The sequence below is a fragment of the Zophobas morio genome, unplaced genomic scaffold (genome assembly GCF_036711695.1).
Source record: "Zophobas morio isolate AGI-343-1 ecotype UQ-CSIRO unplaced genomic scaffold, CSIRO_AGI_Zmor_V1 ptg000021l, whole genome shotgun sequence".
NCBI lineage: Eukaryota > Metazoa > Arthropoda > Insecta > Coleoptera > Tenebrionidae > Zophobas > Zophobas morio.
In genome coordinates, this window is record NW_026972126.1 from 22,099,191 (window position 1) to 22,119,642 (window position 20,452).

General features: G+C 35.5%; 2 protein-coding genes across 4 annotated transcripts in view; one reads left to right on the plus strand and one right to left on the minus strand.

The window, feature by feature from the left end:
• The window catches only part of LOC135132499 (2-iminobutanoate/2-iminopropanoate deaminase-like), a 167,345-nt gene that overhangs the window by 9,121 nt on the left and 137,772 nt on the right, over positions 1-20,452 (minus strand). The gene's annotated exons all lie outside the window — the stretch shown is intronic.
• On the plus strand, positions 183-19,029 carry LOC135132834 (uncharacterized). Its single transcript, XM_064061046.1, has 3 exons — positions 183-280; positions 327-1,034; positions 18,882-19,029. The coding sequence occupies exons 1-3, from the start codon at positions 198-200 to the stop codon at positions 18,967-18,969; spliced, it is 879 nt and encodes a 292-aa protein (XP_063917116.1). The 5' UTR covers positions 183-197; the 3' UTR covers positions 18,970-19,029.

The following is a 20,452-nucleotide window of genomic DNA, read 5'->3' on the forward strand; positions in this document are numbered from 1 at the left end:
TTCAAAATGCAAAATTTTGGCAGAGAAATATATATTTTGCAATTAAGCTCCGCCCCTCGGTCCAACAACCAATGAAAAATTCATGACAATTGAGATCTCGACGGGCGGGTCGTCCTTAACCTTATTTTTTAAATATCCGACTGCATCAATTTTTCAAAAATCAAGTCGCCTCTCATCACTGTCAAAAAACTCCAAAAATGGACTTCACACTCTTCGAGAAGCACAGCAGCCGCAGCTTCGCCAAGCCGCGCAATTCGAAGACCTTCGCCTCTAAGGAACTGTAAGCCCCCAACCGCCCCCAACAATCACCCATCTGTCCTTTCCAGCCTCGCCTTGCTGGAGCCGGACGAGCCCGACCCGGTCCACATCGCCAGCAGCATCATGACCGAAATCCTGGACACCACCCTCGAGAAAATCTACGAGCGCGACATGGAGCGCCAGACCATCAAGTTCGTGGTCCACTGCGCCCACCAAGCCCTCTTGAAGGCCCTGCGCATCCACTTCTACCAGCACAACGACTACATCCGCACCGACCAGTTCTGGGGCTCCGACAAGCACCTGGCGCCGTCGTCGCCCGACTCGTGGTCCTTCCACCAGGTGCCGCTGATGCCGGTGTCCAAGTACATGTCGCCCACCGAGCTAGAGCTGAACACTCTGAGCCTGATCAAGCTGCAGGTGGAGGACAAGGGCGGAGTGCTCGTGATGGGCGACGCCGCCGACACGGAGAGCTTGCCCCCGGGCTTGCTGGAGGACGTGAGGGCCCTCATCGACGAGATGATCGACAACGTGCCGATCTCCGACGACGAGGAGACGCCGCCGAGCGTGTCCGAGATCAGCGCGTTCACGCTGGTGGTCGAGGGGATGGAGCACTACAGTAAATTTAAGATGAGGCCCCAGGTGTCGCGGCTGTCGCTGGGGCCGTCGTTGTCGTCCAGGTTGCCCAGGATCGACGTGCCGGAGTCGGGGGCGTCGAGGAAGATCCAAAGCTCGACGGAGCTGACGGGGGAGGCCATGCAGAAGCTGCCCCCTATTAGGTGGGATAATTTGGTCATTTATGTACTTAGCGAAAGTTTAACGTGACGTCATCAAGTTTGAGGCGGGGTGATATTCAACTATAAATGAGAAAATAAATTAATAAAGCGACCGCTCGCCAAAAATCCGAGCACGTTGCTCCCAGTTTTCAAAAAAAAAAATTGGTCTAAAGAGTTTAGACAGTACTTCCCTCGCTGTCGGAAACTTGACGACTACATGCCTATTGTGTTTTTTTTTCTCATTACATTTTTGTAGTGGGAATTTAAAAAAAAATTGCGATGACGTCATCAACATTTTTGCAAGGACACGTATATCAGTTGGGATATATGTAATGTAATACTAAGAATAAAATTATTATATTCTCAAATTTTCGGGAAAATGAATTGGGTCGTTTTGAATATTGATTTGTAATAATCAATAAAATAACGAAACAATTTACTCACGTATACGTATCAGAGGCAACTGAAAATCGTGTATGTATAAACATTCTTAATTTAAGATGACAGGCGTAACAGCATACGTGAGAGTCAAACAGAGAAACTGTAAACAAAACGACCATCGGTTTTATTGCTTCGACTTCCGCTTATTATATAAAACATTGGGTTTTATTTTAATTCTTGACGCGTGAAATTCACAATTGGTTGATTATAAACATGTCTATTTCACATTCGCGGAACCAAGTGAGCGCATAAAACAAATGCAGGTCTGTAATGTTAAAGTCGATGTAAATAAGCGTGCTACCCTTATGTTTCAACCGAGTTTTTCCTTTAACAAATTTTGTGTCTACCAAATTGGGTTGGTTGGGGTGTAATACTAATAATAAGTGTTGCCTTTAATTTAATCAATAAAATAAATTGACTTCATTAATTTTTTTGAACCACCTCTTAAGAAAATCTAAAAAATATGAATGGAATGATACATCACAAGTACAAACTCATCATATTTTTTGCATTTTAGATAGGATTTATTCAGCAAAATTTAAGGGTGACGTCATCAATTTTTTAAGGAGGGATGAACAAATACATTTTGAACAAAAGTTTACCATGCTTATAATAACTTTAAAATATTCCCAAGATTTCAAAGCATTCGGTTTTGTAATTCCTGATTAAATCGATAAAATAAATTCACGCCTTCATTAATTTTTTTGAGTCACCCTGCATATGCAAATCCAAAAATATGAATGGAATGATAAATCACAAGTACAGACTCATCATATTTTGTACATTTTAGATACGATTTATTCGGCAAACCTTTGAGCTGACGTCATCAGTTTTTTGTAGAAGATAACCAAATATATTTTGACTAAAAATTTATTATGCTCTTTATAACCTTAAAACATCTGCAAGATTTCAAAGCATTCGGTTTTGTAGTTCCTGATTAAATCAATAAAATAAATTTACACATTCATTAATTTTTTTGAGTCACCCTGTATATGCAAATCGAAAAAATTTGAATGGAATGATAAATCACAAGAAGAGACTCACCATATTTTGTACATTTTAGATAGGATTTTTTCAGCAAAATTTTGTGGTGACATCATAAATTTTTTAGGGGGGACGACCAAATACGTTTTGATCAAACATTTACCATGCTTATGATAATTTTAAAATATCTTCAAGATTTCGAAGCATTCGGTTTTGTAGTTCCTGAGTAAATCAGTAAAATAAATTTACGCTTTCATTTATTTTCTTGAATCACCATGTATATGCAAATCCAAAAAATATGAATGGAGTGATAGATCACAAGTACAGATTGATCATATTTTGTACATTTTAGATATGATTTATTCGGCAAATTTTCGGGCTGACGTCATCAAGTTTTTGGAGGGGATAAGCAAATATATTTTGACTAAACATTTATTATGCTCTTTATAACCTTAAAACATCTGCAAGATGTCAGAGCATTCCGTTTTGTAGTTCCTGATTAAATCAATAAAATATATTTACGCATTTATTAATTTTTTTGAGTCACTCTGTATATGCAAATCCAAAAAATATGAATGGAGTGATAAATGACAAGTACAGGCTCATCATATTTTGTACATTTTAGATATGATTTATTCGGCAAACTTTCGAGCTGACGTCATCAAGTTTTTGGAGGGGATAAGCAAATATATTTTGACTAAACATTTATTATGCTCTTTATGACCTTAAAACATCTGCAAGATTTCAGAGCATTCGGTTTTGTAGTTCCTGATTAAATCAATAAAATATATTTACGTATTCATTAATTTTTTTGAGTCACCCTGTATATGCAAATCCAAAAAATATTAATGGAGTGATAGATCACAAGTACAGACTCATCATATTTTGTACATTTTAGATATGATTTATTCCACAAACTTTTGAGCTGACGTCATCAAGTTTTTGGAGGGGATAAGCAAATATTTTTTGACTAAAGATTTATGATGCTCTTTATAGCCTTAAAACATCTGCAACATTTCAAAGCATTCTGGTTAGCAGATTAAAAATTAAATTTCAAAATGTTTTATAATTTTGATTTTTTTTTCCAAAAATCTGGACGTTTCAGGTGAAAAGTCGATTCAGAGTTGTAAACTACATGTGTAGGACTATGTTATTTTATACAATTGAAAACCCATTTACTATGTACAGTTTTGAAGTGACGTCATCGCATTAGTGGTGGGGATGATTAGACAAATTTTGGTTAGCGTTTTACCATCTACATGATATTGTTAATATAAGTACAAAATTTCACAACAATCGGTCGAGTACTTTCGGAGATTATCTGTCTAATAAAAATCCGGGGGCAGACGGACAGACGGACAGACGGACGGACAGACGGACGGACAGACGGACGGACAGACGGACAGACAGACGGAAATGGGAGACCTATTTCTTCGTCTTCTAGGGGTCATGAAAGATCGAGAAAACGTAAAAGTAGAGAGTCGGCCGACGGACTCGATTACAATACTTCCTTTGCTTACGCTCGGGAAGTAAAAAAATCCAATTTGCATTGTCACAGCCGATCTAACTTTTCGCCAGACTTTTCCCCGAATTCCGTCATAATTGACAGCCTCTAGGTAATTAATCTCAGACGTCGGTCGTTTCGAGCGCGACTCTTGTTCTTGGCACTGGGTCGAAATTTTATAATTTTTAATTCGCCAAAAATAATCCGTCACATTTTTCTGAGTAAATAAGCGCTCAATAAAGCGAATAACGGAGGCAGTGTAACACAGGTGCAATGCCCTCTGAAATGGTGCTGCATTGCCAATGTTATAAATATCCATATAAATTAAAAAGTACCCCACACGTTAATTTCTGAGAAAGTTCGAGCGTCAAAGCCTTGGCAACACCTTTAAATTGTGCTCTTTATACAATGTAAATACACTGATTTAATTTCTAATTTTGTTTTTTCATATTGTGAGGTGGGCTTGGACGCGTGCACTTCTTTGTTAGAGGATCGTGTTTGTGTTGTGCGATGGAAATAACGAGTCGGGGGTGGGCACGAACGTTGAACTGTGTCGTAACTTAATTGATATGGTTGTCGAAGTGTCAAGTGCTATAAATGCAAATATGAGGTTATGTAATATTTGTATTGGCAACTAGACGCACATGGGTCTATAAACTTGTGCGTTACACTTAAGGAGCGACCGCGAGCTTCGCTCCCGCGCCCTAGACCGCTCTGAATTTATGATGTTTGTTGTTGTCGTTGAATAATATGGCAAAAGTGGCAAATTATTTGGCCGGGTGTTAACAAGTAGCGGTGTTAAAATAGATCCATCAGCACTCAAACAATTTATTTACTAGTCAACACAACCTATAAATCGTGGATGAACTTCGTATGCCACTCGACTCCACGATAAGACTCTCAATTGAAAATTCAAAACGAACAGCGCTTCTTTGATATTCTAATAATAAATTGAAATGTGATAGTGTGAGGACTTGATGGAAATGACGAAGTACATCTGGATCGTAAACAACAACATTAACTAGATTTTCGAGTTTCAATTCAATTCAAGATATTCAATTTAGATGCGTAATTTTAAGATTTAGGATTTGAAATTTTGACTAATTGTCAAAACGCTATTGCTGTTTATAAATTCGCGTTCTGAATTTCAGTGTTAACATTTTAGGATTCAAAAATTTAAATTTCAGGATTTAGGATTTGTTGTTAAGTTCCATGTCGGGATTCTAACATGTAATAAATTTTACCAATTTTAGGAGTGTGGGATTATAGAATTTTTTAAATTCACGAAGATTTTAAGATTACTGACACAATTTTAGGAGTGTGGGATTCTAGAATTTTTTAATTTTAGGACAATTTCGACATTCTAAAATTTCAGGATTTTCATAATTTAAATAAAAATGTTATTATTTCGGAATTTCAGGATTTTAAGATTAGGTTCCTAAAACTATTTACGATCGCAGGCCACTGAATTTTTGAATTTAGAGTTTTAATGAACGAGTTAGATCGGACGACGATATTTAAAATTTCAGGACAGGACACAGAAATTTAGAATTTTGGGCATTTTGGAAATTCAGACTTGAGTTTCAAATTTTAAAATTAAAATCCAGTATTTAAATTTTTAGGATTCACAAAATTAAAATTTCCGTATTTTGGGTTTACTATGCAGCATCTAAAAATTCGAAACATAAGATTTAAAATTCCACATTTTGAAATGTCGGTATTTAAAATTTTACGATTTCGGATTAAATTCCAAAATTTAGGCTTTCGGGATTTTGGCATTTTATAATTTCCCACTTTTTGGAGTGAGGGATTTTAGAATTTTTAAATTTTAGGACTAGGCAAGATTTTAAAATTCAGGATTTTCATAATTAAAATGTTAGTACATACTTCGATATTTTTGGATTTTAAGATTACAGGTTTCGGGAATTCAGAATTTAGGCTTCTAGGATTTTAGAATTCCGGCTTTTAATGAACGGGTCAGATCGAACGAGGATTTTTAAAGTTTCAGGGCAAAACCTAGAAATTTGCAATTTTAGGAATTTAGCACTTTGGAATTTCAGATTTTGGAGTTTCAAATTTTAAAATTATTTTTTTTTATTCTGAGATCTCCAATTCAGATTCATAATTTTGAGATTTAAGATTTGAGAATTTAGCGCAATTTACCAAAATGACACTATTGCTGTATTAGAAATTAGCGTTTTGAATTTCAGTTTTAAAATTTTTAGGATTCACAAATTTAAAATTTCCATATTTAAGATTTACTATGTAGCTATGTAAAAACTCAAAATATAGGATTTAAAATTCCAGATTTTTAAATTTCGGTGTTTAAGATTTCAAAATTTCGGATTAATTCCAAAATTTAGGCTGTCGGACCTTGATGTTTTGTAATTTCCCACTTATTGGAATGCGGGATTTTAGAATTTTTAAATTTTAGGACTATGCAAGACTTTAAAATTCAGGATTTTCATAATTAAAATATTAGTACAAACTTCGATATTTTTGAATTTTAAGATTACAGGTTTCCGGAATTCAGAATTTAGGCTTCTAGGATTTTAAAATTCCGGTTTTTAATGAACGGGTCAGATCAAACGAAGATTTTTAAAGTTTCAGAGCCAAACCTAGAAGTTTGAAATTTTAGGAATTTAGCATTTTGGAATTTCAGATTTTGGAGTTTCAAATTTTAAAATTATTTTTTTTTACGATTCTCAGATCTCCAAATAAGTTTAATAATTTTGAGATTTAAGATTTAAGAATTTAGCGCAATTTACCAAAATGACACTTCTGTTGTATTAGAAATTAGAGTTCTGAATTTTAGTTTAAAATTTTTAGGATTCACAAACTTAAAATTTCCATATTTAAGATTTACTATGTAGCTATGTAAAAATTCAAAAGATAGGATTTAAAATTCCACATTTTTAAATTTCGGTATTTAAGATTTCAGAATTTCGGATTAATTCCAAAATTTAGGCTGTCGGATCTTGATGTTTTATAATTTTCCAATTTTTGGAGTGTGGGATTTTAGAATTTTTAAATTTTAGCACTATACAAGATTTGAAAATTCAGAATTTTCATAATTCAGAATGTTAGTACATACTTCGATATTTTTGAATTTTAAGATTACAGGTTTCGGGAATTCAGAATTTAGGCTTCTAGGATTTTAAAATTCCGGCTTTTAATGAACGGGTCAGATCGAACGAGGATTTTTAAAGTTTCAGAGCAAAACCTAGAAATTTGGAATTTTAGGAATTTAGCATTTGGCAATTTTTGATTTGGGAGTTTCAAATTTTGAAATTATTTTTTTGCGATTCACAGATCTCCAATTCAAATTCATAATTTTGAGATTTAAGATTTAAGAATTTAGCGCAATTTACCAAAATAACACTATTGCTGTATTAGAAATTAGCGTTCTGAATTTCAGTTTTAAAATTTTTAGGAATCACATACCTAATTAAAATTTCCGTATTTAGGATTTACTATGCAGCATCTGAAAATTCGAAATATAGGATTTAAAATTCCACATTTTTAATTTCGGTATTTAAAATTTCAGAATTTAGGATTAAATTCCAAAATTTAGGCTGTCAGGATTTTGATATTTTATAATTTCCCAATTTTTGGAGTGTGGGATTTTAGAATTTTGTACTTTTAGAATTATTGGTAATTCAGGATTTTCATAATTAAAAATGTAAATTATCCGAAATTTTTGGATTTTAAGATTACAGGTTTCGAGAATTCAGAATTTAGGTTTCTAGAAAGTAGGATTTTAAAATCGCAAGCTTTAGGATTTTAGAATTCCGGCTTTTAATGAACAGGTCAGATCGAACGATAATTTTTAAAATTTCAGGACAAGACCCAGAAATTTAGCATTTTAGGAATTTAGCATTTTGGAATTTCAGATTTTCGAGTTAGAAATTTTAAAATTAAACATTTTTACGATTCCAAGATCTCCAATTTAGATCCATAATTTTGAGATTTAAGATTTAAGAATTTAGGGCAATTCACCAATTTATTAGAAATTCGCGGTCTGAGTTTCAGGAGTAAAATTTTTAGGATTCACAAATTTAAAATTTCCGTTGTTAGGATTTACTATGTAGCATCTAAAAATTCGAAATATGTGTACGATTTAAAATTCCACATTTTTAAATTCCGGTATTTAAGATCCCAGAATTTCGGATTAAATTCCAAAATTTGTTTAGGCTGTCGGGATTTTTATATTTTATAATTTCCCAATTTTTGAAATGTGGGATTTAGAATTTTGTAATTTTAGGACTACTGCAAGATTTTAAAATTCAGGATTTTCATAATTAAAAATGTCAGTACATAATTCTAAATTTTTGGATTTTAAGATTACAGGGTTCGAGAATTCGGAATTTAAGTAGAAAGTAGGTATTTAAAATCGTGGGCTATAGGATTTTAAATTTCCCGCTTTTAATGAACGAGTCAGATCGAACGAGGATTTTTTAAATTTCAGAGCAGGACCCAGAAATTTAGAATTTTAGGAATTTAGGCATTTTGGAATTTCAGATTTTGGAGTTTCAAATTTTAAAATTGAAAATTTTTACGATTCCAAAATCTCCAATTTAGATTGATAATTTTGAGATTTAAGATTTAAGAATTTAGGGCAATTTACCAATTTATTAGAAATTCGCGTTCTGAATTTCAGGACTAAAATTTTTAGGATTCACAAACTTAAAATTTCCGTATTTAGGACTTAACTATGTAGCCTTTAAAAATTCGAAATACAGGATTTCAAACTCTAGATTTTTAAATTTCGGTGTTTAAAATTTCAGAATTTCGGATTAAATTCCAAAATTTAGGCTGTCGGGATTTTGATATTTTATAATTTCCCAATTTTGGGAGTGTGGGATTTTAGAATTTTGTAATTTTAGGACTATTGCAAGATTTTAAAATTCAAAAATGTTAGTCATACTTCGAAATTTTTGGATTCTAAGATTACAGGTTTCGAGAATTCAGAATTTCGGTTTCAAGAAAATAGGCTTTTAAAATCGTAAGCTTTAGGATTTTAGAATTCTGGCCTTTAATAAACAGGTCAGATCCAACGAGGATTTTTAAAATTTCAAGACAAGACCCGGAAATTTAGAATTTTAGGAATCTAGCATTTTGGGATTTCACATTTTCGACTTTTATTTTTTAAAATTAAAATTTTTTACGACTTCAAGATCTTCAATTGAGACTCAAAATTTTAAATTTCTGTGTTTAGAATTAGGGATGTAGAATCTCAAAATTCATAATATGGGATCTAAAATTTCAAGTTTTTACGATTTTGGATTTTAAGTTCCAAGACTTTTAGGCTGTCAGGATTTTAAAATTTCAAAATTCCCCAGTTTTGAGAGTGTAGGATTTTGGAATTTTTTAATTTTAGAACGATTTCAGGATTTTAAAATTTCGGGATTTTCATAATTCAAAAATGTTGGTATTTTAGAACTTCAAAATTTTAAGCTTTAAGAATTTAGGTTTCTAGAATTATCTTAGGATCGTAGGCTATTGGATTTTAGAATTCCGGCTTTTATTGACCGAGCCAAATCAGACGAGGATATTTGAAACATCAGGACAGTATAGGGAAATTTAGAATTTTAGGAATTTGAGCAATTCTGAATTTTAGATTTTCAATTTCCAGATTATAAAATAAAAAAAAAAATACAAAACAAGGTCTTCAATTTAAATTCAAAAATTTATTTTGTGAATTAAGACTTACTGTTGCTGTTTAAATTTTAGTATTTAGGATTTATTATCTAGCACTTAAAAATTCGAGATACGGGATTTAAAAAATTTCTGATTTTTAAATTTTGGCATTTAAAAATTTCGCATTTGGATTTTAAGATTACAATTCAGAATTTAGGTTTCTAGGAATTCGACATTTTGGAATTTCAGGTTTTCGAGTTTCAAATTTTAGAATTAAAAATTTTTACGATTCCAAGATCTCGAATTTAGGTTCATAATCATAAGATTTAAGATTTAAGAATTCAGTCCAATTTGCCAAAATAACACCAATACTGTTTCATAAATTCGCGTTTTCAATTTAAATATTAAAATTTTCAGGAATCAAAACTTTAAAATTTTAGAATTTCCGACGTTAAATTCCAAAATTTAGGATGACGGCCTTTTGACGTTCTATAATTTCTCAATTTTTTGAATGTCGGAGTTTTAATGTTTTAATTTTTAGGATTATTTCAAGATTTTTGAAATTTCTATATTTTGATAAATTAAAAATGTTGATATTTTGGAATTTAGACTTTTTAAAATTACAAGTTTCGAGAATTCGGAATTTAGAAATCGTAGACGTAGAATTTCAGGGCCGGATACAGAAATTTAGAATTTTAGAAATTCAGCGTTCTGAACAATTTGTCAAAATAACGCTATTGCTGTAGTAGAAATTGGTTGTTTTATTTATTTTTAACTTTATATATAAAAAATATGTTAGAATTTTGTCTTTGAAACTACGTAATGAACTTCTTTTTATCTTGGCAAACTGCTGGCTCATACTTTGAACAGAAAAAGCAAAAAAATCCATAATAAAAGAAAAGTAAGGATCCGATCCAATATCTTGGAAACCACTTATTGATGATTAGACTTATATTATAGTGGACAAGATTAATTTAAGCTTCACCAGAAACCTGATAACTAGCGTAATGAACTGTGTAACGAGAAAAATAGCTCTGACCTGCACGGGGTATTGGTCACGTTTCAACAGCCAAGAGAATTACTGTATAAATCATTATCTTTAGACTGTTTTTTTAATTACACTATATTTATTAAATTTACAAAAAAAAAAATCAGATCATGGGACACCCCGTATGTCGTGTTTACCTTTATGTACTCAACCCGGCCTTTCATGTTTGCTTTAAAAGCAGAGCAGATGTTTTTTGATAACATCATCTTTATTTATTTTACATTACTTTCCAACTTTATCAAAGCTTTCAGGAGATTAAAGGATACACACAGCTACACGTTTTTTTGAACCTCAGATAACGAATGGTGTTCAAACAATTCGAAAAATTATGTCAGCAGCGCTGCGGCAACTAACCCAATAATAGTTGTCCCTGTATTGTTATCAGACAAAGCGATAACCACAGTACAGTTAGTCTAAACATCCGAATTATTTTGATACTACAAAATTAAACTAACTGGGTCATTGTGTGCTGGTACAGAAACGCCAGATTTTATCAACTCGGCTCGTAAAGCACCACACAAAACCCATCCGATCCGCGAAAACGGTCGAAATTTTCATTTCCCCGACCCATTTCTCCGATTAATTACCATCACGGAGACCACCTGTGAGATAAATTTAAATATATCAAACCTTGGATGTGTATTTTCTTTTTTTGATGTTGTTTCTCTCCCAGCGGCGCTGGCGCCGTGCCAAGCGTCCAATTTAAATTTAAAACATGACACTATGGGATAATCCATTCTTCGGTGCATCCTCTTTGTGCACTCGCCGTAATTCACTCCGGACACCTCGAACCGTACCTAACGGAAAAAACTCCAAATATTTGTTAATTACATAAAGCCTTCGAAACGTGAAGCTAATTAGTTTTTCGGAGAAAAGCCGGGTACCAAGCAGTCTGATTCGCTTTTCCTGCCAAGACAGCTGGGTTCTGGTCAAAAACCTTCCGAAATAGCTCTCAGGTGGATGATTGTCATTGACGTAATTAATCTAAATATACGCCGAAAAGCGGAGAAGCGATTTTCGCCCGTTTTTTTCTATTCGTGCTATCGCATGTTTGCCCGCTTATCTCCGTTTCATATCTGGCGTGATCTTTCCTTGTTGACGTTCAACTCCACCGAGCAAACGCTCATTTTAATCTAATTCTCGTGGAGAATTAGATTAAATGAATTAATGAATAATAAGACAGATACTTGTTTGTTGTGTTTGTCGGCTCAAGGACGGCCGAACAAATGAGAACCGAAGTGAAGTGAAATAAAATAAACAGACTACCAGATGTGCCACGAGTGGAGGCAGATCGGGATTTGCGTTTGGCTTTGTTCCTGGACGGATTAAAGAGAAATCTTAAAAATTCTGACCCATCAATAACGCGCTTAAATAAACATGTTTCGAAAATACTTGGACGCTAAATCATTTGATACACTCAAAATACGCGCGAATTATTCGAATCGGGACGCTTAATTGGAGCGCGATTGGTCCAACCTGAACTCGAAAGCGCGAAATTCGAAATGCGAGGCGATTCGCGATCGGATAGATCATATTCTGAACGTCAAGCCAAAGAGAAGAAAACGTACGAATGGTTAAAATTCAAATGGTGCGCCGGTACGTGGAAGTCGTCTTTATACGATGAAGAAAATCAAAATACAAATGTCCACTAGTTGGAACCGTGCATACTGATTAGGTTTAGATGTTTAAAATTCAATTCGTCTAGGAATAGAAACTTATACCATACTCTTTCGGCAAGTACGGCCCTTATAAATAAATAATAATAAATTAGTAGTGATAATAAATCTCGTAATTAGGGTTTGTATATAGGAAATGTCAGTCTGAAAACTTGTACTGTATAAAAAATGGTTTGATTAAAATTAGAATTAGCATGTGTGATAAATGGTGTTTTCATACTTTCTTCGTTCTGAAAACCATACATTTAAAACGTGGAAACAACAGTTTACATAAACTTGTTTGCTCTAAATTTTTCACAGCGAATTAAGACTTTTTTTAAATTTAAACGTTTGTTTAACCTTCGTTGATGCTTCAGAAAAAAGTGAGTATACAGGGTGTCCCAAGTGTCTGGTGGTGGAAGAAACAAGTCTTGGTAGAACTTAACGCGATTTTTTAACAATACTAGGGTTCACAGAAAAAATCTGTCTTATTCTCCCTCTCTTTCCCGCCTTTAGCGTGTTCTCTGTCATCCCTCGTTAAATTTCAGTCTAGGCAGTCCTTTTCCCCTCTCATTCCTTCTTCTGTTCCGTTTTTTTCTAGTCTTCGTATTTTCTCACTTTGGACTTTTTTCTTTCCCACGAATTCTTCTTTTCGTTCATCTTTTGTTTCCCCATCTTGTTCTCCCTCTCCCCCCTTCCATATTTTCTCTCCCCTCTTCCCTATTATCTCTTTCTCTCTTCCCTATTCTCTCTCCCCTTCTTCCCTATTTTCTCTCCACCTCTTCAATATTCTCTGTCCCCATATTCCCTATTATCGTTCCCCTTCTTCCTTATTCTCTCTCCCCATCTTTCCTATTCTCTCTCCCCTTCTTCCCTATTTGCTCTCCCCCTCTTCCCTATTCTCTCTCCCCGTCTTTCCTATTCTATCCCCCCCTCTTCGTTATTCTCTTCCCCCCCCTTGCTTATTCTCTCACCCCTCTTCCATATTCTCCCTCTCCCTCTTTCCTAATCTATCTCCCTCTCTTCCCTGTTCCCTTTGCCGCTCTTCCGTATTCCCCCTTCCCTTTTAACCTGTTTTCTGTCACTCCTTCCCTCAATCCTGCTTTCTCTCCCTTTCCCTCCCTCCTGGAACATGCTTTCCCTCATCAAACTTTTTTCTCTTCCATTCTTTTCCAATCTCTCCTATTTATTCCGTTTGTCCTCCATTTTCAACTTCTCGTTCTTCTCCTTCTCGCATTTTTCTTTTCCACTTCGTCTTTTCTCTTTCCTTCCGTTTCTTGTCCCTCTTTTTATCTCTTGTCCCTTCCTTTCTAGCCTGTCCTACCTCTCTGTGTCTTCCGCCTCATGATTGTTCTCTATCTCACTTCTAGATTGTTCTTTCCCTCTCACCTCTAGGTTGGACTCTTTCTTTCTCTCACTCTCTCTTTCTCACCGTCTCTCTCGCCTCCAGATTGTCCTCTCTCTTTCGCCTCTAGATTCATCTCTTCCTTTCGCCTCTAGTTTGTTCTGTCTCTTACACCTCTAGATTGTCTGTATTTCCCACGCCTCTAGATTCTTCTTTCCCTCTCGCATCTATATTGATCTCTTTCTCTCTCTTGCTTTTAGATTTTTCTCATTGTTTTCCCCGTTTTTCTCTCGCCTCTACATTGTTCTCTCTCTATCCCACCTCTAGATTGTTTCATCTCTCTCTCTCACCTCTAGATTGTTCCATCTCTCTCTCTCGCCTCTAGATTTTTCTCTCTTTCATCTCTAGATTATCTCTATCTATCACAGCTCTAGATTCTTCTCTCCCTCTCGCTTCTAGATTGATCTGTTTCTTTCTCTCGCTTTTAGATTGTTTTCATTGTTTTCCCCCTCTTTATCTCTCGCCTCTAAATTGTTCTCTCTGTATCCCGCCTCTAGATTATTCTCTCTCTCTTTCTTGCCTCTAAATTGTTCTCTCTCTCCCACCTATACATTTTCCTCGCTTTTTCTGGCCTTTAAATTGTTCCCTGCCTCTCGCCTCTACACTCTTCTCTTCCTCTAGCCTCTAGATTGTCCTGTCTCTTTCGCCTCTAGATTCATCTCTTCCTCTCGCCTCTAGTTTGTTCTGTCTCTTACACCTCTAGATTGTCTCTATTTCCCACGCCTCTAGATTCTTCTTTCCCTCTCGGCTCTATATTGATCTCTTTCTCTCTCTTGCTTTTAGATTTTTCTCATAGTTTTCCCTCTGTTTCTCTCTCGCCTCTACATTGTTCTCTCTCTATCCCACCTCTAGATTGTTTCATCTCTCTTTCTCACCTCTAGATTCTTCCATCTCTCTCTCTCGCCTCTAGATTTTTCTCTCTCTCATCTGTAGATTATCTCTATCTATCACAGCTCTAGATTCTTCTCTCCCTCTCGCTTCTAGATTGATCTGTTTCTTTCTCTCGCTTTTAGATTATTTTCATTGTTCTCCCCCTCTTTATCTCCCGCCTCTAGATTATTCTCTCTCTAGGCTCTAGATGGTTTCATCTTTCTCTCGCTTCTAGATTGTTCTCTCTCTTTGTCGCCTTTAGATTGTTTCTTTTTTCTCTCTCTCACACACCTCTAGATTGATCTCTTTCTCCCATTCGCTTTTAGATTATTCTCATTAATCTCCCCCTCTTTCTCTCTCGCCTCTAGATTGTTCTCTCTTTCTCGCACCTAAATTGTTTTCTCTCTCGCCTCTAGATTCTTATCTCTGTCTTGCCTCTGGATTGTTCTCCCTCTTTCACTTCTAGATTATCTCTATCTCCCACGCCTCTAGATTGTCTTTATGCCTCACACCTCTAGATTCTTCTCTCCCTCTCGCTTCTAGATTGATCTTTCTTTCTCTCGCTTTTAGATTGTTCTCATTGCTCTCCCCCTCTTTCTCTCTCGCCTATAGAGTGTTCTCTCTCTATCCCGCCTCTAGATAATTCTCTCTCTCTCTCCCTCGGTTCTAGATTGTTTCATTTCGCTCTCGCTTCTAGATTGTTCTCTCTGTGTCTCACTTCTAGATTGTTCTCTCTCTTTCTCGCCTTTAGATTTTTTCTCTCTCGCCTCTAGATTGGTTTCTCTCTCTCACACACACCTCTAGATTGATCCCTTTCTCTCATTCGCTTTTAGATTATTCTCATTCTTCTCCCCCTCTTTCTCTTTCGCCTCTAGATTGTTCTCTCTGTATCCCGCCTCTAGATTATTCTCTCTCTCTCTCTCTCTAGGCTCTAAATTGTTTCATCTCTCTCTCGCTTATAGATTGTTCCCTCTTTTTCTCGCCTTTAGAATGTTTTTTCTCTCTCGCCTCTAGATTGGTTTCTTTCTCTCACACACACCTCTAGATTGATCTCTTTCTCTCATTCGCTTTTAGATTATTCTCATTGTTCTCCCCCTCTTTCTCTTTCGCCTCTAGATTGTTCTCTATCTATCCCGCTTCTAGATTATTCTCTCTCTCACTCTCTCTAGGCTCTAGATTGTTTCATCTCTTTCTCGCTTATAGATTGTTCCCTCTCTTTCTCGCCTTTATATTGGTTTTTCTCTCGCCTCTAGATTGTTTTCTCTCTCTCACACACACCTCTAGATTAATCTCTTTTTCTCATTCGCTTTTAGATTATTCTCATTGTTCTCCCCATCTTTCTCGCTCACCTCTAGATTGTTCTCTCTTTCTCGCCTCTAGAATGTTTTCTCTCTCTCGCCTCTGGATGTTCTCCCTGTTTCACCTCTAGATTGTCTCTATCTCCCACACCTCTAGATGTTCTCTATGCCTCACACCTCTAGATTCTTCTCTCCCTCTCGCTCTAGATTGATATCTTTCTTTCTCTCGCTTTTAGATTGTTCTCATTGTTCTCCCCCTCTTTGTCTCTCGCCTCTAGATTTTTCATCTCTCTCTCGCCTCTAGATTGGTTCATCTCTCTCTCGCCTCTAGATTCTTCTCTCTCTTTCATCTCTAGATTATCTCTATCTATCACGCCTCTAGATTCTTCTTTCCTTCTGGCTTCTAGATTAATTTCTTTCTTTGTCTCGCTTTTAGCTTGTTCTCATTGCTCTCCCCCTCTTTCTCTCTCGCCTCTAGATTGTTCTCTTTCTATCCCGCCTCGAGATTATTCTCTCTCTCTCCCTCGGTTCTAGATGGTTTCATTTCTCTCTCGCTTCTAGATTGTTCTCTCTGTGTCTCGCTCCTAGACTGTTTTCTCTCTCTCGCCTCTAGATTGTTTTTTCTCTCATACACACACCTCTAGATTGATCTCTCTCTCTCTCTCTCTCTCTCTCTCTCACCACTATACTGTCTCTATTTCTTTCGCCTTTAGATTGCTCTTTTTCTTTCGGTCCCCTCTAGATTATTGTCATTCTTCTCTTTCTTCCTCAAAATTTGGCATAGTAAATTTGATAAAGTGACAGTTCTCCTACACATGTGGTTTATGAATCCGAGGTTGTTTTTTCTCGCCTCTAGTTGGTTCTCATTGTCTCTTTTGCCTCTACATTAGTCCCATTGTTCTCTCCCTTTCTCTGGGTGTGTGTCGCTCCTAGATTGTTCTCATTGTTACCGTTCTCTCTCGCCTCTACATTGTTTTTATTGGTCTCTTTCTCTCGTCTCTAGATTTTTCTCATTGTTATCTCTCTTTCATCTCTAGATTGTCTTCACTCTCTCTTTCGCCTCTAGATTGCTGTCTTTCTTTTCTCTCTTTCCCTTACTTCTAGATTGTTATCTGTCTCTCCTCTAGAGAGTTCTCTCTCTCGCCTCTAACCTGTTCTCGCTTTTTTCGACTCTAAATTGTTCACTTTTTCGCCTCTAGATTGTTCTAATTGTTCCCTCTATCCCGGCTCCAGATTGTTCTCTCCCTCCCACGGCTCGAGATTGTTCTCTCTCTCCCTCGCCTCTAGATTGTTCTCTCTCTTGTTTTCAGATTGTTCTTTTTCTTTTCCTCGCCTTTTGCCTTTCTCGTCTCACCATTTCTCGTCTCTTCCATTCTCTTTCTAGCTTCCCTCGTCCTCCTTCATTCCCTCTTTTATTCTATTTCTGTACCAGTTACACAATTTGGAAGTAAATTTCTATGTTATAAAACAATATAAAACAACCGAAAAATCCCAGGCTCATAGCTAACTTATTTTTTTGAGCATATCATTGTATGACCTTATATTAGAACCCTTTAAATACACTACAATTTGTTAAAAAAAAAATGTTGATCAGGGTACTAAGCGATAAGGAAGCAGCGCTTTTTTTGTCGACGTTTCGCCCACTTTTATTTGAGACTCTTCAGGACTAAAAATAAGAAAACATAACCTCACTTATAATCTTACATAGGACATGCCTACTTAAAATTAATATTTATTACTTACATAAAAATACTAAAAGATTAATTTTAAGTAGGCACGCCCAATGTGAGGTTATAAATGAGGTTATGTTTTATGTATTTTGATAGAAAAAAGCGGGGTCCACTCCTTTGAGAAATATGATCAATCAATTTTGGGACTGAGAATGAAGAAAATTTAATTTGTGTTTGTCTACTACATTCAATTTTTTTAATGACACCCTATATGTATTTTTTGAGATTTTTGTAGATTCTTTTTCTTGAATCCCTGAAATCTTGGAAATGTCAAAAGGTCGACGTCTAATACATCACATAACAAAAACATGAGTGATTTAGAAAATGAAATTAGACATAAATGTGTAATATTTCAATTTTTTTTTTTTTAATTATAAAGTAAATAGGCGGAGATTTTACAACTATAATCACTACTCACATTAAATCTTTAGCACTCTTAGTAGCTATAGTTGTTATTTCTAATAGAAAGTCAACAAGAGTGTTAAACTACGAATTAAAAATTACAAACGACTTTATGAAAGTAAACGAGCTTTATAATTCATAGTTTTGAAAAGTTCACACTTCCACCTTAACCTCGTAAATTTAACCCGAGGCGAAGCCGAGGGTTGCAAGCCTCTTATTTTTAGTATTAATTAACGTCGTCCACGTTTCCCATAAATCCAATTTAAAAATAATCGCGTGAAAAAACCACCGAAATCGATTCGGCGGCAGCGACGGGACAAAATCGAAACGCGCCCTTCCCAGAAGCGTCCGAATTTCGCCCCCTTCTGAATTTTTCACGGCTTTTCCATCGATTCCGATGTCCGCTCATTGTAAACTAGAGCGACGACCCCGGTTGATATTTAAAATCCCAAAGGCTAATGATCTGTGCCGAACGTGTCCATGCTCTGGAAACTAGCGCGATTCCACTGAAATAGTCGCAAGAGCACATAACCTATTCACCGAAACAGCGCAAAGCAGCTCAGTGAGTTTTTTAGCCCCGAACTTTGGCACTTTTTCTTGAACCGGGCAGAGGTCAGGCGCGAAAAATACGGTGTCACTCCGTAAAAAATGGCCCCGGCGCAGAAATTCAAATCGGGGGAAAATACCTGGAGGCCATGAATTGCAGATTGCGCGAAATTTTAAAATTGCAGATGCGAAAAGCGGAGCTCGATATTTATTGGCGTCGGCTCTTTGCGGGCAATAAAAATTCGCGGGATGTAAATTACGTGCGCACGGTGTCTAGGTTTGCATGCATGCAACAGGCGATTTTTATTTTTTGGTTTTGGTTTGCAGGACGGACGCCAGCCACAAGTGTCGCTCGCTGCTGATGGTCGAGAGCACGAAGAAGCCCAAGAGCAAGAAGGACGAACATAATAATTAATTCTGACATTTATTTATACATTATGTTTAAGATAATAATTATATTTTTGCTATTTTTTCAGTGGCATTTATTTCGTGGTAATTGCAGGACGTCTCGATATAATCGACAGCTGGTGGAGCTGAAAGTCGTAAGAAGGAAAAAATTTTCGCAGGCCAGGTATTAAAATGATCTTCGATTAAATTAGATTTATTTTTAGAGTATGTTTGGTGATATTAAGGTGCTAAAAACACCACGCTGTTTTACAGCGATAAAAGTGCATAATGGTGTTTCCTCACTTAATGTCATTTACTGTTTGGTATATAAACATTTTATCTAAAATAATAAATTTTCTACAGACTTTACGGTTTTTTAATTGCTTCCTGAAAGCCCTAATGACTTAAATATTACACAAACAAAAGCATCTGGTGATAATTTTGAACAATATTTTTGTCCGTGACTTTTTAAGATTTTTTAGTGTATGTAATTTATAGAACATGATTATCAATGTGCGTAAGTTCGCGTAAAGTGGGTTTTAATAACGAACGTCACTAGTTGTAAATCTATAATTGTCAAAATGTGTACCACACGAATAACACAGAATGTTTAATAGCGTCAGATCCCGTATCTGAACAAGGTGGCAAATTCGTATTTTAATTAAAATCATGGCTGATTTGATGAACAGATATGTTTAATAACTGTGGGACAGTGTACTATTGAAGCTACGATCTCGAACCCGGTGTCGGTGTCGAGGACACCGACTCCGGTCTGAACTGTGTTCGTTTGACTGTTCCAACGACTAAATTAGGTAGAACAATTGATGCCGTTTATTACTCATTTAAGAACTGGTATTTATATCACTCATTTTAGTCATCATAGGCCACTAATAACTGCATTAAATGATAGGGATAGATACCGAAGGCGATAACGCTATGATTGAACAGTAATTTCTATTTTAAATCGAATGACTTATAAATATTGCTATAGCATTTGTAAATATTTACTGTTACTTTAGTTGGTAAATTATACATTGTACTTTAATTTGTTTTATGCAATATTATAATAATTAATTACATTTGATACTTCTATATGATAAATAAATAAGAAAAGTATATTTTATAATAAACAACAATTGACAATACATGGATATTTACTTTAATAAACCCAGTCATCATCATTAATCATCATTTTGTCAAAAAATACATATCCAACATATTTTTGTTTTTTTTTTATAATTACGGCGCCAAATTAAAAAAAAATAAGTTTATTTTCTTAATTCTTCTTCAGCAATAAGAATAACGCAAATTTCGAAAACATAACTTTCGCAACATTTTAAAAGCAACGACTTTTTTAACGGCCGATTCTGGAAAAACGGTTGCTGTTATTGATGAAACGAGGTCGAAAGTGAGTTCTAGAGCTCGAAATATAGATGAAAATGTGTTTAGTTAAGTTTCGAAAATGGTGAAATAGGAGTCGAGATTTTTAAAAAAGTTGTCTAAAAATTCTC